The sequence below is a fragment of the Schistocerca americana genome, chromosome 2 (genome assembly GCF_021461395.2).
Source record: "Schistocerca americana isolate TAMUIC-IGC-003095 chromosome 2, iqSchAmer2.1, whole genome shotgun sequence".
In the NCBI taxonomy this organism is placed as follows: Eukaryota; Metazoa; Arthropoda; class Insecta; order Orthoptera; family Acrididae; genus Schistocerca; species Schistocerca americana.
In genome coordinates this window covers 1,086,304,319-1,086,317,365 of record NC_060120.1, presented here as the reverse complement: position 1 = coordinate 1,086,317,365, position 13,047 = coordinate 1,086,304,319, and the positions used below count along the sequence as shown (strand labels likewise).

Below are 13,047 nucleotides of genomic sequence, written 5' to 3'. Positions count from 1 at the left end.
AAATACAGCATCTACCCAATTGCCTTGATCCAAAGCTTTCAGTATGTCATGTGAGAAAAGTGCTGGTTAGGTTTCACATGATCGACAATTTCGAAATCTGTGCTAGTTAACATTAAGGAGGTCATTCAGTTAAAGACACCTCATTATATTTGAGCTCAGAATATGTTATAAGATTCTACAACAAATCAGTGTTAAGGATATTGGACAGTTGTTTAGTGGATCACTTCTACTACCCTTCTTGTAGACGGGTGTGACCTGAACTTTTTTCAAAAAACTGGGCATCGTTTTTTGTTCTACAGATCTATGACAGGTTATAGTTAGAAGAGAGGCTAACCCAGCTGCAAATTCAGTACAGAATCTGACTGGGATTCCATCGGGCCCTGGAGTTTTATTTAATTTTAACAATTTTAGTGTTTCTCAATGCCACTGACACTAATACTTATTTCATTCATCTTTTCAGTGGTACAAGCATTAAATTGAGGCAATTCTCATGGGTTTTCCTTTGTAAAGGAACATTTAAAAATGGAGTTAAGCATTTCAGGTTTTGCTTTGCTACTATATTTCTGTGCCTCTCATTCACTAGGGACTGGACACTAACATCGGTGCCACTAACAGCCTTTACGTACGACCAGAATTTCTTTGGGTTCTGTGAAAGATCACTTGACAATATTCTGCTACAGTAGTAATTGAAGGCTTCGGGCACTACTCTCTTGACAGCCAAATGTGTTTCATTCAGCATCTCTCTATCTATAGCCCTGTGCTTTGTTTTACACCTATCATGCAGTAATCTCTGTTTCTTTAGAGGTTTCTTGACATTGACTGTATACCGAGGAAGTTCTCTCCCATTAAGAACTGTTCTAATGGGTACATATCTGTTCAGTGCATGGTCAACTATTATTTAAACCTGAGACATAGTTCCTCAACATGCTCCTGCCCTGTGCTGAAAGTTTCAAGTTCTTCACTGAGGTATGGCACTACTGACTTTTTATCTAGTTAACTGAACACATATATCTTTTTCCTTGTTTAAGTTGTCCTTTTTATTTTCATAATCACTGTTGCCACAATCACGTGATGGTCACTGATACCAGTTTTGATGTGGGCATCCTCAAAGAAGTCAAGACTATTTGTTGCCGTTAGGTCCAATACATTTCCATCATGGGTGAGGCTCCTAACTACCTGTCCTAGGTAGTTTTCAGAGAAAGCACTTAGTAAAGTTTCACAGGATGTCTTATCAAAAGTTTCACAGGATGTCTTATCTCCCCCACCACTAAAAAAACTGTAAGTTTCCCAATTAACTGTCAGATGATTAAAGTCTCCACCAATGATTATAGTATGATTGGGGACCTTCCATACAAGTGAACTGAGGTTTTCTCTAAGTTTCTCGTTACACTGGGAGATGAGCCTCGTGGGTGACAGAAGGATCCAATCATCATTTTATGCCCATCACTGATACCAACTCTTGCCCAAACAAGCACACATGCAACTTAAATTTCTACCTCAGTGGATTTGCATTTCTTGCCTACTGCGGCAAAAACACCACCTCCATTTCCCCTTTGCCTATCCTTTTGACGTACACTTATATTTTCCCCAAAAATCTCACTGCTACCAATTTCAGGTTTCAACCAGATTTCTGTACCTAGCATGATGTGACCTTCATTGCTTTTTGGAAGAGCTTCAAACTCTGGCACTTTGCTGTGAATACTTCAGCAGTTTACCATTAGGATTTTACTACTCTGACCTGTAGGAGGACTTCTTTTGTCTTACACTGATATTCCTGGGTTTCCCACACCTATCATTATCTGGATTGTAAGGAGAGTCACCTAATTTAAAAAAGGCTTGTGTGCACACCACAGTCAGCCAGCTACCTGAGTAGCCTCTCATGTGTAATGCACATGTGTCCCATTTAAGGGGACCCTATAGTTCTCATTCCTATGGCACAAGTCCAGGAAGTCGCAGAGTACCTTGTCAAAGCACTTTCGAAGTCTCTGGTTCATTCCTTCCACTTGACCAGAGGGCCACGATCAGTTCTGGGGACAATGCTGGAAACTCCATGTGCAAGGCTAGTCTTCTCAACCTTCTCTGAGAGTTGCTGGAAAGACCTTGGAGCCCCGGCGACAGGGATCATTCGCTGTAGTGTGCCCCACGGTCTGCAGTTGGTTGCACTTTATTTCCTCAATTTCTGCCGGAATAGCCGTACACACTGAGTGTACTTTGTGTCCTTTCTTGCCATTTTCCTATAGGGTACCATCATTTGGCATATGTCAGAACTGCCGATGATTACAGATCCCTACCCTCTTGTGTTTGCCTCCTCCTGACATCGGACAAAACAGGTTTCCCCAAAACAGGTGAATTTACTACAACTGGCTCAGTTTCAGTTTTAGTGACAGGCAGCACCTCGAAGTTGTTCGTTAGGGGGCTGGTACAACACCCTGAGTCCTCCCTGGCCCCCTTCCACCTTGTACATGATGCCTAGATCCACCACTGCCACACCACTCGCGATCACTTGAATCTATAATGACAGATCGTGTACATTCTGCATAGGAACTGGGATCCAAGGGACAGGATAGTACTTGAGATACCTCTGGTGCAGGTATCACAAGGGAACAACTCCCGGAAGCTCTTTTGCTAATCGTTTGACAGTAGTCAGAGTGAGTTCCTGCTGCTTACGAACGTCAACCCACTCATCCCATGTTCAAGAACAGTTGGGCTCCATTTCGGCTGCTGCAATGTATTATTAGGCAGTGAACTAATAACTTTAATTTATGACCGATGATTATCTTTCAGTCTGTTGCGCTAAAAAGTTACTAATTCCCTATAGTAAATGAAGCAAATACACAAAACTTGATTTCTATTAACGTAACACAAAAACCTATGGCAAAAACTACCAGTTTTCTAAATCGTTTGGAGGTTAATTATGGTTGTTAGCAAGCTCGAAAACAGTGTTAATATTCAATACATGAAGATAATATATAGGGTTACTCCTCTTTAACAGAAAACCAGATGTAACAGTAACTAAATCACAAACCGCGATTTGCTACAGTCTGCTCGCAGATTATGCAAAGGGCAATGGTAGCTTCTGAAAATTTTCAAAAATGCACGTTTTTCTGAGTTACGAGGTGATGTACTTTTTGACAGAACTTTGAACCGCAAACGCTGACTTGCTAAGAAATAAATTATGTAACCAAAACACTCAAACCGGTAACTTACGAAAATATAATTGGTAAGCGTCCGAAGATTCTTAAAATAACCTAACCCTCCCACGCAATCGCACAACGAAATTAGAGAACGATTGTTTTGAACAAGGGCAGGCCTACTCTTCTCAAAAATTTTAAAAGAGCTCAATTAAGTTTAAGTCTGCAATTGACGATAACAGTACGAGTTTATCGCGAATGTTCGCAAATTCAAAACGTATCGCTATACTTATTGGTACATATATATATTTTTTCGCAAGTGCGTATTGCACGGATTTTTCACTTAGCTCATTCTGTGCACACTTCTACACCATCTACAATGCAGCATGACTTTATCTCTATGAAAATCTCTAGTGAAGCAACTGAACGCACGTCTTCTACCTGTTGCACCTAACAATCAAACGGAATAATGGATTAAATAAAACCACAATTAAGGAAAGATCGAAGAATAGAATTATCACTTTATGGATCTGAGTTCCTAACAGTGAATGAAAGAGGTGAAAAAGGAAAATTGGAAAAGAAAGAAGGGGAAAATACTCCGAAAGGTTTTTAGATCTCAAACAGTAACAAAAACAATGTGAGGACGTAGAACCACTGGCTCCAACGCTCGCCCTCCCCTCTGTAATACGCGCTTCACGCTACACTCCTTGTGTGTACGCTGAGGGGATGTAGGTATTCATAGTATGTGACGGGAGTGCGAGTGATTTTTTACCGTCGGAATTGCCACGCCCCCTCCCCACCAAGTACAACACCAAACGGAAGAATAGAAGAAATGAAGGTCAATTCACAAAAAGTAGAAAAAATTGCAGACACAATAAGAAAAGGGAGATTACAGTTTTATGGTCATATTTACATAATGATTACAATAGGCTAACGAAGAAAAATTTTAATTTTATTTCCAAATTAAAAAAAAGGTCACGTCATAGCTGGAAGGGATCTGAGAAAACGTAACGTCTCTGAAGACACCATACACGACAGGGAAAATTTCAGGTTGCTGATAAATACTACAAAATTTCCTGTCCAACAACAACAGAAACGACGGACAAGGCAGGCCAACAGCCAAGGCATGAAAAAGTTCTTGGAACATAGAAAGAAAAAGACCTAACTCTTAGGTTTTAAGCAGTTTGTAACTGGCCAGATTCTGTAACAATAATAATAATATATTTTTAGAATACAGCTTTGTTACGAAAAATTTAGCATTTTACTGAACATGGCCAAGTAGCACATATTTTTAAAGTTCATAAGAAACTGAATAAACTGGTGTGCATGATAGTACATCTAACAGTTTTTGAGATATGGCCGCATTAAGGTTTCAAAATATGACAAAAATCGCACTAGTCTGGAAACTTTAAAAATTGATAGCTCAGAAACGTAATGTATACAAATCTTTAATTTTGGATTTTACCTAATTTTGATATCTAGAATATAATGACAAATAATTATAAATAATTAAAGTTAAAATTTATTTTGTTATTGGTTGATCTCACAGGGAATGATTCACCCTGCAAAATTCTGATTTTTCATACCACCAGAGAATTAAGCTCTGACAAACTTTGCATCATATTCCACAACTTACATGACTAGTTCCTCATCTGGTAAGCATATATTCTCACAAAATTTTCTACTAACGAAATTATACGTAGAAAAATAAGGTGGAATCTACTGAAATAAAAACTGGTACATGTTCAATGTTACGACATTTGCAGTGTTGGCTCAAGTCTTTTGCGGGTGAAAGAGTATCTTGTGTCAACTTCTGCCTTTGATATAGTAATGTGTGGAGGTTACACATTACACACTAACAGTGTGAATGGGTGAATGCACATTTCACTTGATGGAAGAATTAAGTATTTACATGTCTATCATTTGGGTGAAACTCAATCCACACTGTTGAAACCCCTTTCCATCAGGTGTTGGTTAAAATGTGCAGTCTCAATGTGTGTTTTGTTAATAAAGGTCGCTTTCTCTTTGAGATAGTTAACAACAACATATTTGTACGGCTTCTACCACAATTGAGTATTACACCTCAGTTTCTTCCTTTTCTTCTGCCAATCTCGGATTAGGCCCCTTGACATGTTCCAGTCTCAACATCTCTTCCTCAGCCTTCCCACTCCCCTTCTTCCAATAGAATTGTATTTCATTTCTTGTCATGGCATTCTGTGAAGTGACATACCGGTACACAAAACATACTCTTTCCAATCCTACTTTCATTGTATTTTTCAGTTAATGGCTTTCCTTATTTCATCATGTCTTTTCTGGAGTTTCTTTTACAGCCTTTCACTGATCTAAGGATCGTCATTTCTGATGTTTAAAGTTATCTTAGAACTTTGTTATAAAATTTCATTTAAGTTTCTCTTCTAGTTTTACCCTACAGTGTTCTTGTTGCTGTGCCATGTATGTCTTGATAGGTGTTAATTTACTTTTTATGTCTTTCTCTTCTTCAAAAGTTATTTTCCTTCTATATGGCATACAGGTGAAATACCAGAGGAATGGAGGTGCACAAAAGTTATCGAAACAGAACTACACAAATAATTGCAGATATATAGATGGAGCATTCTGAATTCTAGAAATGTCCTACTGTAAATTATCAGCTCTAAATTAATTCTATCTAATCTAGGTGCTTTCCTGTTTTTTGTTTTCTTGAATGCTTGTTTCAATTCTTTCAAATCTGTTAAATCTGTCCATACCTGTGCTTTCTTTTCCATTGGCTCTTCTACACCTGGACTATATCGTAATTTCATGTAGTGACTTATCCAGTCTTCTAAAGGAATGATATTTGTAGTTGTAGTATCTTTGGTTGTTCTTTTTAGCTGTCTGATAAGATAATATGCTATTTCCTGTCTATTGTGTATGTCACGTTCAATTCTTCTTATAAATGCATCCCATGAGGATCTGTGAGCCTGTCTTTCTATATTTTTGGTTCCATTCCTGATTTCTATGTATTTCTCTTTAGCCTGCTCGGTCTGTTCCTGTAAGAACACCCTATATGCTTTATTTTTCTTTTCTATGGCTTCTTCTGTCACTTTATTCCAATCTTAAGCCCCCTTTTACTATCTGTTTTGCGTTTTTCACCTAGTATATCTTTAGTCACCTGTGTTATGGCATTTTTAATGTTTGTCCATTCTTCAGTTAGATCTTTGCTTGAAGGCATTTGTTGGAGTCCTTAAAAGTTTTTCTTGGATTTCTTTCAGTTTTCCTCTTGTTCTGCTTCTTACATCTTTACCACAGCTGGATATTTTATTTAACAAGATATTGGTTTGTACTCAAGTTTCTCATCCTATATACTTCTGTGGCTATCACCCTTAAGACTAGATTTGTATTTACTATTGTTTAATCAATAAGAAATCAAAGGTCTTGTGAAGACCATGTGTATTTGTATATGTATTTCGGCTTAAAAATGTACTAGTTACCAGTACTTTCAGTTCAATAAAGGCGACAAACTCTCAGTTTTATTCCGCTGGTATTAATAGTATCTTCTCCATCGTTGCCAAAATGACATAGTCAGTGCACCAATTTGGTGCATCAGTTTTAGTTATTTAAGTCATTCATCTGTACACTCACTTATTATGTTGCATAAATCCCATCATTAATAAAAGCCTTTAGAGTTGTGTAAATAATAAAATTATACATTAATTTGCAGTATACTCTACCCCTGTAGAGTATACTGACAAACCAATTAAGATTTGTGTTTATTTACTCCCGTGGATAAGTGTGGGAATTAGGCCTATTAGTAAACTACCCTATTACTGCACATCTTAGGAGAAAGCAAGTATTTGGGAAAAATCTACTGCTCTTTAAGTCACAGTAATAACTAAAACTAGTGATTGGGTTCATTTAAAAATCTGGGTATTCTTACTGCACTGGCTGTGTACATCTATCCAGTTTGTTGTACATACCAGGGAAACCATTAGTAGACTAAGTATTTTACTTATAGTTCTATACATAATCATAGAACAAGAGCTAGTTTGAACTTCCATTTACCAACAAAAAACAAATAAATACTTCACACTGCGTTTTCTATCAGAAAATAATTGCTTAAGAAGATGGAAAAGATTACTATGTAACAATATTATGAAAAGGCTAGTTGCTACTCACCACATAGCGGAGATGTTGAGTCACAGACAGGCACAACAAAAAGACTGTCAGAAAGGGACCTTTCGACCAACAAGGCCTTTGTTCCATAAAAACACGGGAGAACTGCCGGATATCAGTAACTTCCTGCCACGATATTTCGGCGCAGAGTCTTCTGGTCATCTTCAGGTGAATGCCACTGTAGTAGTACTGGCGAGTACGCGCTGAGCTCCGCTATTTAAAGCCTTCTGAGGTGACATTGCGCATGCGCTGCTCAGCGTGCGCGTTCATAACGGCTCCGTGCGCTGCGCCTCGCGCCCTCCACTGTTAAAGCCTGGCGTATCGGTGTCAGGTCGATTTCCATCTTTATGCAGATGACTACGTCGACTACGAAGTTTCTCTATAACAGGATTCCAAGCAGAGTTCAGCTGATAACCACTCTCTCGATTGATGAGGGTCTCGTTGTCAGACAATCTTATTTCCACAGATTCATTGATAATCGAGCTCCAAAAGTTAGATGTATGGGCCAATATTTTTGTGTTGTCGTAATTCATGGAATGGTCTGTGGAAATACAACGTTCGGCGATTGCGGACTTGGTGGGTTGGAGAAGGCGAGTATGCCGTTGGTGTTCCACAATGCGTTCCTGCACAGTTTGTGTTGTTTGCCCTATATATGATTTGCCGCATTCACACGGAATTTTGTAAACACTTGGTTTACGCAGGCCCAGGGCGTCTTTAACGGATCCCACCAGTGATGAAATTTTGGTAGGAGGGCGAAAGATGACTCTCACTTGATACTTTCTCAATATTCTGCCTATCTGTGAAGAAATATTCCCAATAAATGGTAGATAAACAGTCGACCTGAAGGCCTCTTCCTCTTCCTTGTTCCGTCGTTTGTAGGTCTTCATCACTCTGTTCACTTGCCTAGGTGAAAAGCCATTCTCCAAAAATACTTTTTGCAGGTGTTCCAGTTCCGCTTGAAGACTGTCGGCGTCAGAGATAGTATGGGCACGGTGGACCAAGGGTTTGAAAACGCCCATTGTTTGTGCTGGATGGTGGCAACTAGTAGCTCGTAGATACAGGTCTGTATGAGTGGGCCTTCTGTACACCGAGTGACCAAGTGTGCCGTCACTCTTCCGTCGCACCAAGACGTCTAAAAATGGCAGACAGCCATCTCTCTCTGTCTCCATGGTAAACTTTATGTTTTCATGTATGGAGTTCACGTGACGTAAAAATTCTTGGAGACGGTCCAGACCATGAAGCCACACTATAAAAGTGTCGCCAACGTACCGCCGAAATACTGTCGGTTTAAAAGTGGCAGAGTCGAGTGCTCTCTCTTCAAAATCTTCCTTAAAAAGATTGGCCACCAGGGGAGACAAAGGACTCCCCATGGCGACACCATCAGAATGTTCGTAAAATTCGTTGTTAAATATAAAATATGTAGACGGAACAAGGAAGAGGAAGAGGCCTTCAGGTCGACTGTTTATCTACCATTTATTGGGAATATTTCTTCACAGATAGGCAGAATATTGAGAAAGTATCAAGTGAGAGTCATCTTTCGCCCTCCTACCAAAATTTCATCACTGGTGGGATCCGTTAAAGACGCCCTGGGCCTGCGTAAACCAAGTGTTTACAAAATTCCGTGTGAATGTGGCAAATCATATATAGGGCAAACAACACGAATTGTGCAGGAACGCATTGTGGAACACCAACGGCATACTCGCCTTCTCCAACCCACCAAGTCCGCAATCGCCGAACATTGTATTTCCACAGACCATTCCATGAATTACGATGACACAAAAATTTTGGCCCATACATCTAACTTTTGGAGCTCGATTATCAATGAATCTGTGGAAATAAGATTGTCTGACAACGAGACCCTCATCAATCGAGAGAGTGGTTATCAGCTGAACTCTGCTTGGAATCCTGTTATAGAGAAACTTCGTAGTCGACGTAGTCATCTGCATAAAGATGGAAATCGACCTGACACCGATACGCCAGGCTTTAACAGTGGAGGGTGCGAGGTGCAGCGCACGGAGCCGTTATGAACGCGCACGCTGAGCAGCGCATGCGCAATGTCACCTCAGAAGGCTTTCAATAGCGGAGCTCAACGCGTGCTCGCCAGTACTACAGTGGCATTCACCTAAAGATGGCCAGAAGACTCTGCGCCGAAATATCGTGGCAGGAAGTTACTGATATCCGGCAGTTCTCCCGTGTTGTTATGGAACAATCAGTACGCCGGGAAAGCTTTAAACATCACAACAAGGCCTTTGTCAAAAGAGACAACACACACACACATTCACAGTATTGTAGGGTAGCGTGGAAGGTAAAAATCGTAGAGGGAGACAAAGAGAGGAATACAGTAAACAGATTCAGAAGGATGTAGGTTGCAGTAGGTACTGGGAGATGAAGAAGCTTGCACAGGATAGAGTAGCATCGAGAGCTGCATGAAACCAGTCTCTGGACTGAAGACCACAACAACAAACACTCACACACGCATACGCATGTGCGGCCACAGTCTCTGGCGTCGGAAGCCTTTTTGTTGAGCCCATCTGCGACTCAGCATCTTCACTATATGGTGAGTAGCAACTATACTTTTCATAATATCGTTACATTCCATCCTGGGTTTTCCATTGCTCAAAAGATTACTATTTGAGTTAAAAAGACAGCAAAAACATACTTCATAACTAATGCATACCGCACACTTAAAGATTACTACAAGACGCAGAGCGGGGGTTAATAATGAAAGGGTGCAACTACAACACAAAGTCCCATTTCAGTTCACTGTCAGAATGTAATCCGTTTACAAGAAAATTATGTGCTGAGATCCATAATGCATGATAGGATGTTACTGGTATTCTCCTGAACTCAACATTCCACTCTTTATATGGGGAGAGTAGGGATGTTGATTCAGTTTCCCTGATGGACTGAAGCAAGTACATGGAGATGTGTATGGGGCATAGTAGCATGTTTATGGACCTGGAGTCAGTTTTCCGAATAGACTGAAGGAATTACAAAGGGCAGACTAGCTTGTTTTTTGTACTGGAGTCACCAGTGGCGGTCCATAGTGTGTGTAGTAAAGCAGTGAAAAACTATGTTTTCTATTGTATGTTACCTGGTGCAGACTGTTTATAACCAAAGGAAATCTGATATTTTTTAGTATTAATAATAATAATAACAATAACACTTACATGGTGTTCCCCCACAGGATTTAGTCCTGTCCCTTGGACCATATGTCTCAAAAGTTGGAAATAATTTATTGGTTTGCCAGTTTGACTGTGGGCTAGACAGTCCAAGTGATTGCCGTAGTTCAGCAGGAAATCGTATTGTCATCTAAAGTAAATAAATAAAAATTGTAGTATTTTTGACACTTTTAATATTTTCATATTATGTTAGTTTAACTGTAAATAAATGTCATAGATTATTGTTTTTATTTCTAAGCTAAATAACAGTCACCGGCGACCAAAGTTAACTGTAACCACACTCTACATTTATTAATGACTCTCCAAAGAATCTGCTGTTATGACATATATGCAAGAAATAATGAAGAAACATGCTTTAGTGAAACTGCTTTAGTAAATATTGAGAATCAGTATGTTTTCATTGTTGATACACAACAAGTGACATCACACTAATAATCATTCTGGTGTGAGAGCTGTCAAAATGCTTCCTCGCATATTTTGAGTCACAGTTAGGCACGACAAAAAGACTGTCACAAACAAAGCTTTCAGCCATTAAGGCCTTCCTCAACAACTGGCTTATGGTTCTGTTCCTCAACAGTGCACTACTGGCTCAATGACCCACATGCTCAATGTGATCCGAATTGCTCGCAGAACTGAAGCAGATAAAAAATTTCATAGCTCTGACGTGTCTCAACTTCTTTGTTGCCTCAATACTGCGTGTACCTCCACATTTTATACACTGGACTTGTTCAGAAAGTGGTCCTTGATGTCACTGAATCAACCTACTACGTAGGCAAAGTTGTGTCCCTACTATAATGGCATACAATCATGGTGAAATTGTAATCCGAGTATATGAAGTTTCACTACCCCTTTTTTAAATTCTTTTTAAGGTTATCAATCTTCTGACCAAGATGGTGTCCAACAGGCACAATATTTCGGCGATCAGGCATGTCGCCATCGTCAGGTGCGCTGAGGAACTGAGCTCCTGAGGGCGGGCGGCCGATTTAAATCCTCTGGCAACCAGGGCGGACGTAGCAAGCACATCGACGCTACGACAGATTTCGACGCCCACGTCTTCGCGACCGCCGGGGCGCGGGCGCGGACGGCGAAGAGAGCGGCCCGTTGGGGGAGTGGATTTAAATCGACCGCCCGTCCTCAGGAGCTCAGTTCGTCAGCGCACCTGACGATGGCGACATGCCTGATCGCCGAAATATTGTGCCCGTTGGACACTATGAACCGGCAGTATACCAGTGGACCATTCGAGCAACAAATACGCTGGGAGAAACTGAAGAATCATAACTTCAAAACTGACTTACAAAACAACAACTAACTCGCAGCCTCGCTGCATCGATTTATATAGAGTTTTAACAATAGTTTCCAAAATAAAGCATTATTAATTTTGTACAATTTTGGTGTTACAATTAAAATTTACAAAACGTAAAGAAACTGATATTACAGTCGAATAATATATAAAATACAATATTTGAATAACCATCTTTGATAATAATATCTTCAAATTTCCTTAAGAAAATCATTCTGAACTTTAATTACAATAATGTCTCGTATTATTTTAGTTATGTAATTAACTACAGTTTGGATCTGGGTCCTAATATTCATTGATATTACAAATCTTGTGCTTTATCCGACTACATATGAGAAAGTTACAAATAAGGCCTCAAATTCTGAAACTGGAAAACTGTGAGATGTAAACAGGTGGAGAGTTAATTACAAATGTAATTACAAAGACTATTAATTGCAGAGGAAGACATAAAAATAAATAACAAATGAAAATACATCGCTTGATAATAACTTTTAAGCTGATTCTCAAAATAAAGATATTTTCTATTACTGTTTTTTTAGATTACCAATTTGTTAATTAGAAGCACTGACTTTTCATGCTAACACCTCTGCAGTCTCTAGTTATTTATTGGTAAGGCCGTATTGCTTCAATTACTAGTTTACTTACTTAATTTAGTTGTTGTTGTTGTTGTGGTCTTCAGTCCTGAGACTGGTTTGATGCAGCTCTCCATGCTAATCTACCCTGTGCAAGCTCCTTCATCTCCCAGTACCTACTGCAACCTACATCCTTCTCAATCTGCTTAGTGTATTCATCTCTTGGTCTCCCTCTACGATTTTTACCCTCCACGCTGCCCTCCAATGCTAAATTTGTGATCCCTTGATGCCTCAGAACATGTCCTACCAACTGGTCCCTTCTTCTTGTCAAGTTGTGAAACAAACTCCTCTTCTCCCCAATTACACTCCTGGAAATTGAAATAAGAACACCGTGAATTCATTGTCCCAGAAAGGGGAAACTTTATTGACACATTCCTGGGGTCAGATACATCACATGATCACACTGACAGAACCACAGGCACATAGACACAGGCAACAGAGCATGCACAATGTCGGCACTAGTACAGTGTATATCCACCTTTCGCAGCAATGCAGGCTGCTATTCTCCCATGGAGACGATCGTAGAGATGCTGGATGTAGTCCTGTGGAACGGCTTGCCATGCCATTTCCACCTGGCGCCTCAGTTGGACCAGCGTTCGTGCTGGACGTGCAGACCGCGTGAGACGATGCTTCATCCAGTCCCAAACATGCTC

At 39.9% G+C, this 13,047-nt stretch overlaps 1 protein-coding gene across 1 annotated transcript in view; it reads right to left on the bottom strand.

Annotated features, from left to right (window-relative positions):
- Positions 1 to 13,047, bottom strand: part of LOC124594686 (phospholipid-transporting ATPase ABCA3-like) — a 543,403-nt gene that overhangs the window by 515,837 nt on the left and 14,519 nt on the right. Inside the window, exon 3 of the mRNA XM_047133052.1 lies at positions 5,767 to 6,157. Coding sequence (XP_046989008.1) covers positions 5,767 to 6,157 — 391 coding nt within the window. The remainder of the gene's footprint in view (positions 1 to 5,766; positions 6,158 to 13,047) is intronic.